Below are 18,559 nucleotides of genomic sequence, written 5' to 3' on the forward strand. Positions count from 1 at the left end.
TGTGGCATCTGCTGGCAGCCCAGTCTGCTGGCCCCGTCTGCCGCCAGGACTCTACCCTGCGGGTGAGCCACAACCTCCTGCAAGGCCAACGAAGCAGGTTTGGCGCAGAAAATGAGCTGGTGCTGACGATTCCTCAGCTCTCGCAGCACTTGATGTCCTTGTTGGCAGCGTGGGCAAGGTGATAGGTGTCAAAGGTGGGTGGTCAGAATGGTGGCAGCCGTGGTGGCCATTTGCAAAGGCCAAGCTCTGTGTGCAAGTCATCCTGGCCTGTGTGGGCTCTGCCTGGCCATGGCACCCCTCGCCCTGTCCAGGGCCTTTGCTCTTCACAGCTCAGTCCCTGGTAGAGTCCTGCGAGCTTGCCATTGCTCTCAGACCCGGGATCCCAGAGGCGGAGCCTGCTTCCTGGTGGCTGGGTTCAGGAGTGAGTCTGGGTGGCGGCTCCCCTCTTGCCAGGGTGTGCATTTTCTTGTAAGATTTTCCCCGGAGTGGAAGCCATGGCCCTGTGGCAGGGAGAACATGACTGTGCCTTCCTTGCCACGGAGATAGGAGAGCGGGGAGGCACTGCTGCTGTGTGGACTTCTGCCTGAGGTGGCAGCGGTGGGCAGCTGTTTCTGCCATGAGACCAGTCTGCAGGGAAGGCTCTTGGAGGGGCCCTGAGTGGCCGTCAGGGTAGCAGAACGGCCCTGCAGTGCCCATGCGACATGGCTTTGCCTCTCTGCCTGGGCAGTGAGGGCAGGGGGGGTGGCAGAGCAGGGTCAGTGGTTGGGACGGGAGGTGGATCCCCCTTGCTGTGTCCCCGAGGGGATGCTGAGGCTGGTGCAGAGCAGCCAGGACAGTGGTGGAGGGGAGGCTTGGTGATGGGGAGCTGGTCACGGGCAGGTAGTGAGGGGTGGGAAGTGAGATCCATCCTCCTCGAGTGTTTTGGGGTCGGCTCAGTACAGAGCTCGTCTAGGGTGGGCATCAAAGTCACAGGAGGGCAGGCCATGGTGGGCAAGGAGTCCTTCAAGGCCACTGGTCCCTGGGGAGGGCTCTGGGCTGGAAAAATCTCCCCTGGTAGTGCGTTCCTCTAGGTGGGTGACTCCCAATCTTGTGTGTGCCACCTGGGGACCTTGGGTGGCAGCTGTTGGGGTTGGCCCACCTGATGAAGGTGAAGGCCCGGCGGAGAGAGCTCCATGTGGTGTGCAGTCTGGGGGCTATCCTAACGGGCTTTGTAGTACTCAGGCCGAGAGCTTTGAGGGGTACTTGTCCTTCAGTGTCATGTGGAGCAGACAGCACAGACATGGTCCCTAGAGAGCCACATGTTTGGGGATACCCAGCTGCCCATTCTGGAGCACCCTCTCCAGGGTCCCAGAGCATGGGTGCCAGCAGCACGTAGGTGACTTAGGCAACAGCCACATGGCTCAGGTACTGGGAGACATGAATAAGCAGGATAGGCATCAGCTCAGGACAGCAAAGCCTATTGATGAAGGGGCCAGCTGGTGACCCTTCATCAGGACCATGCAGAGGCTGTGCTATTTCCCCTGAGCTGTGCTGGACCCTGCAAAAGAGGTAAAGGGAGGTGGGGCAGAGGTGGCCCACTGCCACTTCCCCCATGGACAGTGTCCCCCTTGTGCCCTCTGTGGCTGGCTGTCCACCTCAGGGTGAGAATGCTGGTGTCGCCTCTGGCTCAGCCCCACATTTGGACTTGGAGAAGCCAGGAAGAGGCCTCAAGGGGAGCACAGGTCTTATTGCTGGTCTGTAAATGTCACGTCCCCTTCTCAGACTCAGTCAAGCCCGAGGTGTGTCCTTGACTGGCCTTGGTGGTCTCCAGGGTGCTTCAACTCAAGCTGCCAGGCCTGAATCGGGAGACAGGGCCCACGGCGCCAGTGCTGGGCAGATGGCACTGGCATAGCAGAGTGGGCGTCTGACCAGGGTGAGTGTGAGCCAGGGCTGAGCTGTGTAGCAAGCTGTTTGGTTTTTATCTTGTGACCACTCTCGGAGGTGGGAGCTCTTACTTTACAGATGGGGAAGCCTGTGGGACCACACGGCCTGTCTGAGGCCCCCGTGAGGCGGTCAATCGGGCCTAAGAACCTATGCCCTCGTCATGCAGAGGGATCCTGGAGGCACTGCGGGGCCTGAGCCTATTGCTCCTCGGTTGAGTGACCCACTCGTGGGCAGAGCTGTGGCTGTGGGATCCAGGTCTCCTGCTGGCTTCTGGGGTGGGGTCCTCAGGTGCCTGGCACCTAGAGATTGGCCTGTAACTGCGGTTTCTTCCTGTGGCTCCCTGGCCCTTCACAGCCAGTGGTACAAAGCACTGGAGTTGAGATAGGTGTGTACGGGCTGAAACCACCCTCCCCCTTATCTTGAAGAATTTGCTTCCAAGGAGCCAAACGCAGCCCTTTGCCCTGCGTGTGCAGGACCCCAGCATCAGAGAGGTGGGTGCAAAGGCATCAGGAGGCTTCTTGCACCCACAGGACTGGCCATGTACACTGCACAGGAGGCGTGAGCTGTGCCCTTGGTGAGAGCCTCCTGCACAGGTGGGCCATGGCTTCCTGCCCCCTGTGCTGGGCACTCTGCAGGTCCAGTCTCTTGAGCACTAAGGCCCAGTGATGGACAGCAGAGGGCAGTAAGGCTTGTCCAGGAGCCAGGAGAGCCTTCCACATTATAGCCCAACCACTTTATTCTGTGGAGGAGGAATCTGAGTCATTTGCCTGGCGTCTCAGGGCTCATCAGCAGTGATATGGACTTGAGCCCGTCTGTCCTTGTCCCCTCAGCCCTGCCATACTCTCCTTCACAGTCCATAGGCCCTAGACACAGTGCTCAGGCTTTAGCCTGTGCCAGGGATCCTTGAATCAGAATGAGAATTCTGCAATGGTCTGAATACAACCTCCACATGGTGACCATGACAGCCCCAGGGGCAGTGCTACGGAGAACAGGCCATCCACAAGAGTCCAGAGCCCATGTGGGCGATTCTACTTCCGGTGGACCTTGGTGTGTAGGACACTGGGCCCTGGAGAGACCAGGAAGGTGTGCTGGCCTGAAAGGAGGCCTGTGAGGCCCTTGAGACCAGCTTTGGGTTGGGACCCGCCTCCTGGCTGCTTGGAGTCCTCTCCCAGGTGGTGTCCCTCCTCTAACGCTGTCCTTGGAGACGACCTTCTCAGAGAGTAGGTGCTGTGATACATCCCCGGGTGGATTCCCTGCCCATGCTGTACTCCCCGCTGGCTCCTGGAAGCTGGGATGTCCTGATGGCAGCATGAGCAGCCAGCACAACCTAAGGGGGCCCCACCGGGCCTCTCTGCTTCACCTCCCGGGCAGCTCTACAGGGAGGTGGACTGAGGTCACACCCCGCCTCACACAGCTGACAGGCAGCGACTCACACTGGGCCACTGGATCTGCACTCCAGCTGCTCCCGTGCTTTGGGACAATGTGGATTTAAAAGGAAGTGGTCTGTGGAAGCATGCTGGTAGTTGCTGAGCATGGGTGGACCCTGGAGGAGAGATGCCGGGCCACTGTCCTCCTGAAGGAGTGCAGGCCTTGAAGACCCGAGTCCTGCCTGACCCTCTACCTGCATCAGGGACCAGGAGGGCAGAGTTGCTCATTTCCCCTGTTTGTTTGAAGTGTCTCGGGGCAGCCTGTTCTGGGCCCAGGAGCAAGTGCAGCTCGATGGGACCTGGGCCTGTGGGTGGCTTGGGCATGTGCTGCCCCTCCTGGCATCTGCCGGTCACCACTGGCCCTGCTTGCCTTTCAGTACCATCTAACAGCTGTTGTCCTTCCCTTGTCTGACGGATAATAGGACTATTTATAACCACCATATCAACATTTTTAGGATTCTTTTGTTTTTTTCCAGCCTCGTTAGAAATGTGTCTCCTGAGTTCTCTGTGCTCTCCTCCGTCCCCACTTGTTTGGGTGTTTTGTGTGTGCTCTTACTCCTCCTTGGAAACTTCAGTCGAGGCAGGGGAGAGTGTAAGGAGGAAGGCTTTGGAAACCTTTGGGAACTTGTGAGAAGACACAGACCAAGAATGCAGAGGGCTGCTGGGGGCTTCCTGCCTGCTCTCACCCGCGGACTCTGTGGCCTCCAGTTCAGGGAGTAAGGCTCTGCGGAGGCAGGCAGCTGGGAAGCCTAGGACATCAGCCTTGGGAGGGAGATCCCCAATCCCACTCTGGCTCTGAAGGACAATTGGAATGACAACTCCCGCAGGAGACACTGCCACCAGGCCACAGCCCAACCTGTAGGAAGTGCCTCTCAGGGTCCCTCCTCAACTCCAGAGCTGCATGCCTTGACCACCCCGGGCTTTGTCCCATGGGCTCCCTGTGTGGGGACACTCCATCAGTGGACCCTGTTCTGTCACGGAGCACATATGCACCTCTGGCTATACCTTCGTCCCTCGCAGCTTGTTGACATTCTGCCAGTGGTAGTCTCAGGAGACCCTGTGCCTTTGACACTTCCCACAGGCAGAGAGCTTGCTCTTCAGCTCCGAACAGCACTGGAATGCCACTCAAGCAGGCAGGTATTTGGAGAGAAATAGTGTCCTCTACCCTCTGCCACTAAGCTCAGCTTTCTCTTTGTTGCTTACAGCACTGGGATGTGTCTGCCTTGTGCGTCCTCTGTCACGCTTGTGGCACAAGGTGTCAGGCCACTGTGACATGGCTGGGCAGGGCAGCCTCCTGTCCCCTGGACCTCTATTGGACCTCAGGTGCTGCGTGGAGGTCTGCACCTCCTGGGAAGAAGTTCCGCACCCCTCAACACTCCCTCTCCTTCCTCTTCCCTCACCTCTCCCTCTCCCTTCCCTTCCTCTCCCTTCACCTCTCCCTCTCCTTCCTCTCCCCTCCCTCTCCCTCTCTTTCCTCTCCCCCACCTCTCCCTCTCCTTCCTCTCCCCTCCCTCTCCTACCTCTCCCCCACCTTTCCTTCTCCCCTCACCTCTCCCTCTCCTACCTCTCCCCCACCTTTCCTTCTCCCCCCACCTCTCCCTCTCCTTCCTCCCCCCACCTCTACCTCTCCTTCCTCCCCCCACCTCTACCTCTCCTTCCTCTCCCCTCCCTCTCCCTCTCCTTCCTCTCCTCTCCCTCTCCCTCTCCTTCCTCTCCTCTCCCTCTCCCTCTCCCTCTCCTTCCTCTCCTCTCCCTCTCCTTCCTCTCCCTCTCCCTCTCCTCTCTCCTCCCTCTCCCTCTCCTTCCTCTCCCCCACCTCTCCCTCTCCTTCCTCTCCTCTCCCTCTCCCTCTCCTTCCTCTCCTCTCCCTCTCCCTCTCCTTCTTCTCCTCTCCCTCTCCTTCCTCTCTCCTCCCTCTCCCTCTCCTTCTTCTCCTCTCCCTCTCCCTCTCCTTCCTCTCCCCCACCTCTCCCTCTCCTTCCTCTCCCCCACCTCTCCCTCTCCTTCCTCTCTCCTCCCTCTCCCCTCCCTCTCCCTCTCCTTCTTCTCCTCTCCCTCTCCCTCTCCTTCCTCTCCACCACCTCTCCCTCTCCTTCCTCCCCCCACCTCTCCCTCTCCTTCCTCTCCTCTCCCTCTCCCTCTCCTTCCTCTCCCCCACCTCTCCCTCTCCTTCCTCCCCCACCTCTCCCTCTCCTTCCTCTCTCCCCACCTCTCCCTCTCCTTCCTCTCCCCCACCTCTCCCTCTCCTTCCTCTCCCCCACCTCTCCCTCTCCTTCCTCCCCCACCTCTCCCTCTCCTTCCTCTCCTCTCCCTCTCCTTCCTCTCTCCCTCTCCCTCTCCTTCCTCTCCTCTCCCTCTCCCTCTCCTTCCTCTCTCCTCCCTCTCCCTCTCCTTCCTCTCCCCCACCTCTCCCTCTCCTTCCTCCCCCACCTCTCCCTCTCCTTCCTCCCCCCACCTCTCCCTCTCCTTCCTCTCCCCCCACCTCTCCCTCTCCTTCCTCTCCCCCCACCTCTACCTCTCCTTCCTCCCCACACCTCTCCCTCTCCTTCCTCTCCCCCCACCTCTACCTCTCCTTCCTCCCCCTACCTCTACCTCTCCTTCCTCTCCTCTCCCTCTCCCCCTCCTTCCTCTCCCCCACCTCTCCCTCTCTTTCCTCTCCCCCACCTCTCCCTCTCCTTCCTCTCCCTTCTCTCTTCCTCTCCTTCCTCTCCCCTCCCTCTTCCTCTCCTTTCTCTTCCCCCACCTCTCTCTCTCTTTCCTTTCCCCCCACCTCTCCCTCCCCGTGGAGGCTGCAGAGGACATGCTGACCCTCACCTTTGCAAACCTGCTCTCATCCGTGTCATCTCTGCCCTCCTCAGGGTTGTCAAGTCAGCATGCAGCCTCGACCTTGCTGCAGAGGGGCTGCTGTGGTCCTGGTGCAGGTCTCCAGGTCTTCCCTTCAGGGGCTTCACATTGCCATGGGACCTCACCTATTGGCTGCTTGGGCTCCCTTTTCCAAATGCTGAGATGGGTTACGACAGCACATTTTGTATGTCCCACCCGCAGCCATTCAACAACTCATTGTGTGTGAGTGTGAAGGTCTGAATCTGGCCTCAGGATCCTGAGCTGGGCCAAGTGTGCAGGATGTCTTGCACACGTGTGTGTACACACGCTCCTGGCCCCATCTCTAGTGACCCCGTGTGGGTCCTGCCTGAGCTACGGCTGCCCAGCGGTGCCCCCAGCCCTGGTCTCACCAGGCACAGGGGCCTGTCCCCTCCTCATTTCCCAGTGACAACCATGGTGCTCCTGACCTCTGGGCAGTGGGGATGCTACTGACCTTCTTCAGACCCACAAGAGTTGTCATCGTACCTTCAAGTCCGTTAGTTCATGCTCAGCCTGGCATCCGAGTGCCTCCTGTGGCCCAGGCAGTTGGAAGCCTGCAGATGCACCAGGAGCAAGTGGAGGCTGTCCCCACCCCAGGGCTAGGTACACCCACAGTGCTCCCTGAGAGTTGCCATAAGTGGTCTCTAAAAATGCCCCTGATTTCCTGTGCATGCCTCAGTCAGAGCCCTGGCTTTGCTGGCCTCGCACTGTGCTGGTCACCTTCAGGGAGGAGCCATTTCGCCTCAGAGCTTTTTCTTTCCAGGAGCTCATGTTGCTCTCACACAGGTTCCTGGTCAGCTTTGGCTTTCCTGCTCCCCCCAAACCCCTTCTCTCCTATGCCGTCTCCTCAGCCTCTTCTTGACAGCCGTCCTCATGGTAGAGAGTGTGTGTGTGGAGACTCAGGTGGCTGCAGAGCTGTGGCGCCTGGGATGAGTGGTGGGTGGACCCCACGCTGTCCCCGGCCTGTGTGGCCCTGAGCCCTGCCTCGGGAGAGCCTCCCTGATGCCAGCAGAGCAAGGCACGGCTCTGTGAGGGTCTGCAGGTACTGAGGCTGGCAGCCCAGCCAGGGCCCAGCTGCATCCCCAGAGTGATTCGGCTCTTGGAGGTCCTCCCTGAAGCCCGGTGATGGCATCCGGGCTCACATGCTCCCCCGGGTGCCAGCAGCCCCCTCTGTTGCTGCGTCTTTTGGCAGAGAGACCAGGGTAGTCCAGGGTGCTCTGCTGTGGAATATGGTTAGGCAAGTTGGGGACAGCTGTGACCTCATCTGGGGCTCGTCACAGGAGGAGGTGGGGCTAGGAAGGAACCTGAGGCAGAGGCAGCTTCCCCTGAATGGAAAGCACAGTGGGCCCCTTTTAGGAGCTTTGGGAAGTAGGGGAATGGGCAGCCGTGACATCTTGGAGGAGATGGCCAGTGTCTGGTGGCCTGTTGCACTGGTCTCCATGGGACAGGGCCTCCCATGAGGATCAGGCTCTTCACAACTGCGTTCCCCCCCCCCCGTTGGTTTCTGCAGAAGTGGCAAACGCTCTGCCATCCTATGCCCTCTTAGTCTCAGTCCCTGCTTGGTAACGGGAAGGGCCAGGGGCATCAACTCCAGAGCGGGAGAGGGTCAAGTGGGATGAGGTAGGTGCCTCATGGAGCCCATCTCTAGTGACCCGGTAAAGGGCCTACATGCACGCCCACCCACATGCCCTCCCTGACTCCCAGGTGGCTTTGACTGCAACAGCCTGGCCCTGGTTGGTTTGCTTGGACGCTGCCTCCATTTCTTACATGAGGTACCTTTTTAAGCCTCTGCCTCTGGGGCCTGGTCCAGGGCAGGGGAGGACGAGTGCTCTGGGCAGCTTGGCCTTCAGGGTGGGGACTCAGCCTGAGGCAGCAGCCCCGGCCCTGTGCAAGCACCTGCTAGTGGAGCTGGGCCTGACGAGTGCCTCACCCATCCGAATGGCGTGAGGGCCGAGGTTCACAACCCTCCTGCTTTGTCATCCTACTGTCACACTGAGGCCCAGATCCGCCCCAAAGGCCTCACAATCACACAAGACCTGGTCCCTGTCCCCTGACAAAGTCCCCAGCCTATGTGTACACATGATCTGGAACGTGGGCACCAGTGTGCAGACAGGTGGGACCTGCAGCAGGGGAGGCCAGTGGCACACCATGGCAGGGGTGCTGCCCAGGCACGTCCATGTGGTGCCAACCTGGGGTGGTCAGTGCAGGCTTTGCTTTCTGGCTGCCCCTCCGCAGCATGGTGCCCTTGGTGATGGCCAGGGCCCTCCCCTGCAGAGCACTCCTGCGGAATTCTTTCCAGCAGGCCACCTGCAGGGGCAGGCGCCTGTTTCGGCCATCACACCAAAGTCAAACCCCTACATGCATACACGTGCTTCATGTAGGAATGGGTCCCAAGTGAGACTCTAAGCGCTGGACACTTGGGCACATCTTCCTCTGCGCACCAGTGCCTGACACATGAAGCCTGATCAAGCTAGGGCTCCCTGTTGGTGGGCAACAGACTGGCTTCCCTCCAGCCTGCAGGTGCTGCGCTCACCTGCCCTGGTCCCGCTCTGCTGCCCAGTGCTGTGCACATCTGCCCTGGTCCTGCTCAGCTGCCTGGTGCTGTGCTCTCCCTAGTGGCCAGCGCCTTTGCGGAGTGCTCCATGTATATGTGTGCACCCACATGCCCACAGTAAACCGCTGTGCTCCTCACGGGAGCCAGGGTGCTGTGTGTATGAGGCTGGAGCTGCTTATGAAGCTTCTTGGAAGATCCCTGCATGTTTTCCAGGGTCAGCAGAGCCCTGTGACCTCCAATAGAGGACACTGCTTGGGGACCAACACTAATAATCTGAACTTGGTTTTGGTGCCCGGGTGTGCGCAGGTCAGACTACACACCAAGCTCTTTGGCTGCCCTCAGGCTGCCAGGGCCTAGTGAGGGCCTTGCCCCTGGGAGCCCCCGAGCCAGCTCAGGGTTGGTTTGGAACCAGTCACTGAGTTGTGCATGCAGAGGTTGAACTAGGAGGGGCATCTGGGCACTGGGTGGCCAGCAGTCAAATTCTGTCAGCAAGTACCCAGGTGCTTGCAAACAGATCAGGCTTGTCCCACGTTGGGGCAGATGCAAGCCTGCAGGGGAGTGGGGTCACCTTAGCTGCAGACTGGGACCTGCTGCTAGCAGGGAGGGCGGGGCGTCAGCCAGTCCTGCCTGGTGCCTTCCTGGTGTCTTCCTGGTGTGCAGTCGTCAGTGCTGCAAAGCAGAGGTTGTGATGCAGGTGCAGCTGCTTCATCCTGGCTTGATGCAGCCTGGAGGTGAATGATTCTGTTCTCCTAAACCCCTGACCTGGAATACTGATGCTTTCCTGCATCCCAAACCTGCAGACACATTCTACCAAAAAGCACCAGCTCATCCGGAAGCCATTCTCAGCCAAAATGAGTGTGGAGCCTCTGAATGGCCTCAGCTTAAAGATGCACCAGCAGCTCCTCTCCACGGTGAAGGTGGCCCCTTGGGTGCCAGCTGGCCTCCAGGGCTGAGGTTGGGCGAGCACTGTGAGGGAGGCCCAGAAGCTGCCATGTGTGAGGTCCCATGACTCACACCCTGGTGCTGCCTGTTCCCCTTGGTAGATAAGGAAACTGAGACACAGAGGTGCCAGTGGCCTCCCCAAGGTCACAGGGCTAGCAGCTTGGAGCACAGCAAGGGGGAGGGTGTGAGAAGGGAGAAGGACCAAGAGTGGTTCCCCAGCTGGGAGGGGAGAGGAGGGGAGTGGGGAGGAGAGACCAGCAGGACCCTGCGCTGCCCTAGGTTGGCTGCACACCCTCCCACATCTGCCTGTCAGAAGTGGCCCAAATTTACAAGAGGTCCCCAGTGCACCTGGCAGGCTAGCAAGGCGGGCCTAGGCTGTCAGTCCTGTCCCACACTCTGCACAGGCCTCCCAGGGTGCAGGTCTCCTGGCTGCCCTGGCTGTCAGCAGGCAGAGACCCAGCTATTCCTGCTGAGCTGAGGAAGGACCCTGTGGGGGGAGGCGCTGTCCTCTCTTCAGTGATCTCCATCCCGGTAAACAGGCGCGAATGTGGAGCATGCCTTCTGTGGGCTCTGAGGACACACAGATGGCGCCACAGCCTTGCTCTCAGCCTCACTCATGCTCTGTTGGGGTCAGGGCGGCAGCAGAGGCTGGTCAACAGCAAGCTCTGGCAGATCATAAAATGCGCATGGAAGCCAGGTGCACTGGTGCTCACCCATAATCTGTGATCCCAGTGACGCAGGAGGCTGAGGCAGGAGGCTCACAGTTTTGAGGGCAGCATGGGCAACTTGGTGAAACCCTGTCTCAAGAAATATGTAAATAAATAAAAAGGGCTGGAGTGCAGCTCAGTGGTGGAGCCCTTGCCTGAAGTGTGGGCCCTGGGTCCCATCCCAGCACACAGAACCCCAAACCATGCATGAACTAGGAACAATACGAGGAGGATGACCAGGAGGGCCGTGATGGGAGGCTGGCTTTGGAGTCTAGTCATGGCTGAGAGTCAGGAAAGCCAAAGGGCAGGGCCGAGTGGACTGGAGCCCAGGGGCTTCCTTCCTTCCCGTGGCTCAGGTGAGGCTCAGGCCAGGCCCGGCTAGTGCTTCCTGCACACCCACAGAGAGTGGCCCAGGCCCAGGCCGAGGGGCAGGCTTGGGTCACGCTGGCCCTGGGGCCTCCTGAGGGATGCTGGGGGAGCATGTGGGATCTTGAGTGGGCTGCAGGGGTTGGTGTGTGTGGTTAGGTTTGAGCATCATTCTTGCTGTGAGCCATTGGGGTGGTCAGTGGTCAGTACCCTTGGGGCAACTGGCACTATCTGGCCTCCCTGAGGCTGCAGTGGGTGGGTGGTGTGATTCTGAGGGAGAGGTGGAAAGATGTACTTATGGGTGGCTGTGGGTTGAGGGCAGTGCTGCCCATAGGTGACCCAAAGGGAGCAGAGGCCGGGGTCGGGGGCTCTGGGGTGCTGGATGGGGTGCCCCTCCTGTCCTGCTCAGACAGCTCACTCCAAGCCACACACCTATAGGGAGCCCGCAGAGGGAGCTGGCCCAGTCCCTTCTGGTCTCACCCGACTTCCGCCACAGCCTCCAGATCCTCTGCACCTGGTGCAGACGCCACCCTCTGTAGCATGTGTGTGCCAGCTTGTCCTCGTCCTCCCCTGTCTCCTAACACGCTCGGGCTGGTCCATGTCCATGACAGTGTCCAGACCCTGTCCCGAAGCCCCTCTCCCTTTCACAGAGGCAGTAAATACAGTATGTGCTCTCTGGCTCCAGGGCCTTTGCATGTGATGTTCTCCCTGCCTGATATGCCTCAGTTTCTCGGGATTGACACCGTTCTCAGGTCCCCTCTGGAGCCCATCTCAGACGGCCTTCCATGGAGCCATCTCCTGAGGTTTGAATTCTGATCATTCTCGTGGACACAGCACCCCTCCAAGCCCAAGTCCTCATCTGCTGCCTTCTCCTCTCACTATGCAGTCCACCCTGGGGGAGAGGATGTGGTCTTCCTCTTCCTTCTTTCCAGCATCTGTCCTGCGTATACGTCCAGGTGGTGGCTCCCTGACTGCCCTGTGTTAAGCCCCTCTTTAAGCAGAGCCCCTGTAGCTATGTGAAAAGAGGAGAGGGAGGAAGGACCCTGGTGGGGACTGTGCATCGTGAGCCTTGGGGAACAGGTGGAGGTCCAGACCTGGGACCTGATGGGTGCAGAGGGCTGGACTTCTGCCTAGTGCTCACTGTCTGCCGGACCTGGGCTTAGGTGGCACCACCCCTTCAAGGTCTCCCGCCATGGATGCTGTCCTTTCCCTGGAGTTTGGTGGCTGCAGGTTCTATCCTGCTTCAGGCCTCATGGTCTGGCAGTGCAGAGGTCAGAAGGCAGGAGGTAGGGGCCAGCAGGTGACTGGCTGTGGCCCGGGGGACTGAGGTCACTCAGGAAAGCCTTGGGTTGTGTCTGAGCTGTTTCCTGTCCCGCCAAGTGGGTGATGGCTCTCAGGGACACCTGGAGAGACTCTGCGGACAGGTGTGCTGGCCTTGCAGCCCCCCAGGGCACGTCCTCCAGTGGCTGCCTTACGAGGCTGTGGGGGCTGCTCACAAGCCAGGAGAACAGACAGGAGCCGCTTTATGCCGCTGCTGCAGGGCTAGGGCGGTGGTGTGGATTCATCATCAAGTGTCCGGGAGGCAGGGTCCCTTTAAACAGGGCTGTAGGAAGAGAGAACCCCACTGTGCAGGGTCAGTCTGGTGCAGGGTCAGTGTGATGCAGTGATCCTGTCGGCCAGCGTTCCTCCTCCAGCAGCTGTGCAGGAGTCACAGCTCCCACAGGAGGATGCTGGCTCCCTGGGGTTGGGGCTTCTGAGCCAGGCCCTCCATGCCCTGGCTACCTCCCCTTGTCACGTGGTGCTGGGGCACTGGGCCTGCGGCTGCCTGTCTAAGCTGTGGTGGGTGGAGTCAGCGAGGTGGCCACGTGGCTCTGCGGGCATCTGCTCCTCTGTAGGCAAGGACAGTTAGAGTCTGCCTAGGACAGTGCTGCCCTGGCCATCAGTGGGCTTCTGCGGTGCCATTGCAGAGTCACCCACCTCCAGCACCTTGCCCAGGGCATGTGTGTTGTGCCGGCCTGTCACTGTCAGCTCTTACTTCACTCTGCATGACAGCATTTCGCAGCAGGGACTCTGGTGCCTGTCATACAGTGCAAAAGCTAGGGCAAAGAGCAATCGAGAACGCCCCACCGTGCGGGTGGCTGCCTGCACTTGCCCACCCACTCTGCAGTCGACCGTTTTGTCCGCATCACCTTAGTTGTGCTGTGGAGACCTTGTCTTTCGGAGATGTGTAAGCTGGTGGTAAAGGAAGGGCAGCTGTGAGGGACCAGGATTCTGATGGGCACCAGCTTTTATTAGAAGTTGCTGCCATGAGAAGGAGGCCAGGCTTGGGTTTTCCAAATCTGCGCTCTGCTGGCACGCACGCGCGCACACACACACACACACACACACACAGCCCCCTGAAAGCCATTCAACTCCTGTGGTTTTTCCACTCATGATGGAGCAATGCTGGTCACATCTTTGGGTGGAAAGCAACCTGTGGGTCTCGCTCCTCTCCAGGGCTGGTGAGGTGGGGTGGGTTTCTCCTGAGGTCTGGGCTGCAGCTCGTGGGTTGCAGCTCATGAACCTGGGCTATATGTGGCTGCTCCCAGAGCTACAGGTCAGCTTTTGATCCCGGAAGGGGCTATTGGCATTTGACCCTGTTGTGAGTCACGGAGTCTCAGCACACTGGTGACGTCTTGAAGACCAGTCCTCTCAGATCACTCACTGGTGGGCTCAGGTTGCTGTGTTGGGCATGCCTGGCGAGGGTGCCCTTTCCTGGAGGGAGCTGGTCCTTGGTGGAAGTGGCTTACACACAGAGCCACCCTAAAGTACAAGACAGTGGAAGCCAGACAGCCACTTAGCCACACCCCTGCCCCTTTGTCCTCCCTGGGGTATGGGCCTGTTGGTACTGGTGCTGCTGCCTTCAGAGAAGGAGCTGCATGGGTGCTGCCATGGGGCCGGAGGCTGGACAGGAGGTGCAGCAGGGCCGTTGCCTCCCCAGGGCACTGAATTCCAGCTCCTCCAGGAGGGAGGAGAGCCAGGGCTGGGCAACAGCATGTTCTTCCTGCATTTGGGGTCACAGGATGAGCACGTGGCCTGTCTTTGGGTTTTAGGTCCCACGCGGAAGATGCCCCCCAGCGCCAGTGCCGTGGACTTCTTCCAGCTGTTTGTCCCCGACAATGTGCTCAAGAGCATGGTGGTACAGACCAACATGTATGCCAAGAAGTTCCAGGAGAGATTTGGCAGCGACGGTGCCTGGGTGGAGGTGACGCTGGCTGAGATGAAGGCCTTCCTGGGCTACGTGATCTCCACCAGCGTCTCCCACTGTGAGTCTGTCCTCAGCATCTGGAGCGGTGGCTTCTACAGCAACCGCAGCCTGGCTCTGGCCATGAGCCAGGCCCGCTTCGAGAAGATCCTCAAGTACTTCCACGTTGTGGCCTTCCGCTCCAGCCAGGCCACGCACGGGCTCTACAAGGTGCAGCCCTTCCTTGATTCCCTGCAGGGCAGCTTTGAGGCCGCCTTCAGGCCGTCCCAAACCCAGGTGAGCCGGGGCTTCTGCCAGCTGCCCCAGTGCCCGTCTGTGCCTGGCTGGTGGTGGGACTTGGGTTCTGTCCTGCCCTGCCCACCCAAGGTCCCTTCAGGTCACTTCTGCTGTTCCTTGTTCTGCTGACCCCTACCCCAGTGTTGATTGGTGAGGATGACAGGAGGAGAGCTCTCACCAGAGTTGTGGCTTGCTCCTGAGGGGCCACTGTCACCTTTCCAACTTTCCTCCCCCAATGTGTTCTGCAAGCTGGCACCTTCTCCTCATGTCCTCTGGACACGAGCCTGCTGGTGGTGCAGAGGGGCTGGACACCTGGGTGGCACAGGGAATGAGCAGGGACAGCTGTAGACCTTCAGGTCCCAGGGGCAGCTTAGGTGCCAACAGCCTGCCAGGACACTCTGCAGAGACCAGTCTCTGCACAAGGTTTTGTAGAGCCCAGGACCCCTCTGGTGTGTCTCCCTGTCACCTTTCCCACGTTCGCAGGAGGTGGTAGCACTGGCTAACCTTAACTCCTAAGCCTCCTTGACTGGTGCACACCTGTGCCTGTGGCCCAGAACTTCCCCACCTGGTGTGCACCTGTGCGTGTGGCCCCCAGCCTCCCCACCTGATGTGCACCTGTGCCCATGGCCCAGAACCTCCCATCCTGGTGTGCACCTGTGCGTGTGGCCCCCAGCCTCCCCGCCTAATGTGCACCTGTGCCCGTGGCCCAGAACCTCGCCACCAGGTGAACACCTGTGCCCGTGGCCCCTAGCCTCCCTGCCTGGTGTGCACCTGTGCCCATGGCCCAGAACCTCCCTGCCTGGTGTGCACCTGTGCCCGTGGCCCAGAACCTCACCACCTGGTGAGCACCTGTTCCCGTGGCCCCAGCCTTCCCACCTGGTGTACAACTGTGCCCATGGCCCAGAACCTCCCCTCCTGGTGTGCACCTGTGTCTGTGGCCCCCAGAACATCCCCGCCTGGTGTGCACCTGTGCCCGTGGCCCCCAGAACCTCCCCACCTGGTGTGCACCTGTGCCCGTGGCCCCCAGAACCTCCCCACCTGATGCGCACCTGTGCCTGTGGCCCAGAACCTCCCATCCTGGTGTGCACCTGTGCCCGTGGCCCCCAGAATCTCCCCGCTTGTAGGCTCCTGGGCCTGTGGTCCAGAACCTCCCCACCAGGTGTGCACCTGTGCCTGTGGCTCAGAACCTCCCTGCCTGGTGCACAACTGTGCCTGTGGCCCCAAAAACCTCAGATGTGCACAGGTGTGCACCTGTGCCTGTGGCCCCCAGCCTCCCTGCCTGGTGTTCACCTGTGCCTGTGGCCCCCAGAACTTCTCTGCCTGGTGTGTACCTGTGCCTGTGGCCCAGAACCTCCCCTCCTGGTGTGCACCTGTGCCCGTGGCTCAGAACCTCCCTGCCTGGTGTGCACCTGTGCCCATGGCCCAGAACCTCCCCTCCTGGTGTGCACTTGTGCCCATGGCTCAGAACTTCCCTGCTTGGTGTGTACCTGTGCCCATGTCCCAGAACCTCCCCACCTGGTGTGCACCTGTGCCCAGGACCATCACATCTGCAGTGAAACAGACTCTGGAATCCTCCTTGGAGTAGCTTTCCTGGTCTGGCAGATTGGGAGGCTATAGGTGGAGCAGGGTATATCTCATCTGGGAGGTGTAGCCTGGCTGTGGAGTGTGGCTCACCCATATGAGCCTGTTGCCTTGGGCCGTTTTGTGTGGAAAGACTCCTCCTTCCCTTCTGCATCCAGAGGCTCACTGACCGTGTTGTGTGCCTTCCTTGACAGGCTTCTGACCCACCCCTGATGTTCTTTTCTGGAGCCCCTTCTCAGCTCTACTGTTCCACCCTAACCCCACTGGAAGCCACAGGCTTTGTAGGGAAGACGTCACCAGGTTTCAGGTCTGTGGGGATCTGAAGACCCTCTGAGTAGCTCCCCTGCTTTTTGGAACTGCTGGACAGGCCCTCTCGTGATGGCCAGGTGTTTGGGATGGCTTTCTGTCCTCTGCTGGGCAAATGTGTCCATTGTCCAGGCCCCATGGTGCCTGCATTCCCCAGATCCTGATGTGAGTCCCTCCCTTGATGGGTAGGGCAGCCGAGTTCCACCAGCCTACCAATAAGAACAGGTGCTGTCTCTGGGGGACACAGCACTGCCTCGTCCTTGGCCTGCAGGGCTTGGACGTGGTTTTTATGTCGTTGAACACTTGTGTGGTTGGTAATGACCCAGGTGGGAGATGTGTTAGCTGCACACAGGGAACAGAAACAACCACCTCTGACCATCCTGGGTCAGACATCTTGGGGACTGCAGGCCTGCCATGTCCCTGCAGTTCTCAGGAGTCCCACATCCAGCATGTTGGTTGGTTGATATTCAGAGTCTAAGGGCAGAGTTGCTGGGGACCCTCTGGCTCCCCGTCTAGGTGAGCCTTGTCCATGGTGGTGCTCATGTCTGTTGCATACTTACTGTGCGCTAGTCCTGGACTGCCTGTGCACCCCTGTCTGCAGGCTCAGTTCTCTGTGCCCTGATTCAGGATGTTTACCATGCCCTCTGGTATGCCTCAGGGCCCTGAGGGGACCTGAGATCCACAGACATGTCCCTAGGCAGCTCTGGGCCTGGGAGCTGGAGGGAGGCCCTGTAGCCCTTCAGAGCCCTGAGCAGGCAGCAGCTGGATGGCGGCTGCAGGGCGGGTTTTGAAACGGGACACTCTGTCCCTCTGCTCAGGCGTGAGGACGGATTTGCTCCAGTTCCCGGGAGGTGCTGTGCCTGCTCCCTCTTGCCACCCTAAGCACCGCAGGCCCAGCCCACTACAGCCTTTGGAAGGCTTGCAGAGCCCCAGAGGACCTCCTGTCGTAGCCAGGTGGGTGTGTGCCCCTGCCTGTGTGGCATCCAGACAAGTACAAAATGGGACATGCTGCCTTTTTCAAGACCAGAGCCAGTGATCAGAGATGCCTCAGGGTTGTGCAAATAGGCAAATGGACGTCCTGTTCTTACGTACCACATGCCATCTAGCACACTCAGAGTAGGCCATCATGCACAGGGGCCCTGGAAGTCGCACCTGTGACAAAGGCAGCAGCCTGCCCTGGGGGAGAGGGGACTTGTGGCATGAGTATTTCCAGAGCTGGGCACCTGTGCACCTGCCGAGCTTCATACTGACCCATGTTCCCTTGTTGACAGAAAGGAGGGTCAGGCCTGGGGCCCCTGCTGGGCCTGCAGGGTGTCGCACACATTTGTGCCCAAGGGGTATGTGCTGTGGGTGCTGTGGAGTGTGCCTGCTGGCCTGCTGAGCAGGAGGGCAGTTCCGTGTCCATGCCATTGCCCATCGTGCCAGAGTGGGTCCACACAGGCTGTGAACACCTCATGACTCGCATCCCAGCGATGCCGGGAGCCAGGTGTGAGGGCCAGGGAGGCTGCAGTCAGGCATGGGACCCTGAGAGAGGCCGGGAACAGGCTCGATGTCCCCGTGTTTCCCACAGCAAGCACAGTGGGCATGTCCCCAACTCAGACCCTGCAGACATTAAAATGGAATTCCAGGTGATGGGAGAGGAGAGGGCGCCATGCAGTTCCCAGTGGTGAGCACCTCCATTCCTGGTCAGACAGTGCTCTGACGGCACCAGGGACCCAGGGAAACAGTGTCAGCTGCTGCCTCAGACCTGCTGGGTCAGAGCCACATGTGGGCAGGTTTCCTGGGTGACTCCTTTGTTGACAGTATTCCTGTAATGGCACAGAGTACTTCAGACTGGACTGGTCAGATCTGCTGCTGTGGCCCAGACACAGCCACAGACGACACATGAAGGAACGCGCTGAGCCAGTTCCAGTAGGACTTCATTTACAAAGCAGGGGGAGGGCCAGCCGGGGCTGGGCCTGCTGACCCTGACCAAAGCACTGTGACCGTTCTTGGAGCTGTGTCGGTGCTGACTCCCTTTAGTTTGAACAGACACGTATTCTGGTTCACAGTTAGCTTTGGAACACGACTGGGAGGTAGCTTATTCTTAAAACCCACCGGCAGCCTCCAAGACACTTTTGCTAGGAGAAGCGGCCCTTGGACCCCTCAGAGCAGCTTCGTTGACCTCTTATTGGAAAAGCCACATAACTTTGTAATGGGTTGGCAGGGAACTGGGCCACCTGAGGCACTTGCTGAGAGGGGACAGTCGGCCTGGGCAGAGGAGGCTGCGGGTGACAGGAGAGCTGACCTGGGACCCTAATGAGGGAGGTGGCAGACCCCCCAGCTTAGCCCTCGTGAGACCCCTGCCCACCTCAGCATGAAAGAGACAAAG

General features: G+C 59.7%; 1 protein-coding gene across 2 annotated transcripts in view; it reads left to right on the forward strand.

Annotated features, from left to right (window-relative positions):
- The window catches only part of PGBD5 (piggyBac transposable element derived 5), a 51,302-nt gene that overhangs the window by 17,885 nt on the left and 14,858 nt on the right, over positions 1–18,559 (forward strand). For both annotated transcript variants that reach the window (XM_081298066.1, XM_081298067.1), the window contains exon 2: positions 13,874–14,301. In XM_081298066.1, the coding sequence (XP_081154192.1) occupies positions 13,874–14,301 (428 nt within the window). The remainder of the gene's footprint in view (positions 1–13,873; positions 14,302–18,559) is intronic.

Source organism: Spermophilus citellus (assembly GCF_964194105.1).
Source record: "Spermophilus citellus genome assembly, chromosome: 6".
In the NCBI taxonomy this organism is placed as follows: Eukaryota; Metazoa; Chordata; class Mammalia; order Rodentia; family Sciuridae; genus Spermophilus; species Spermophilus citellus.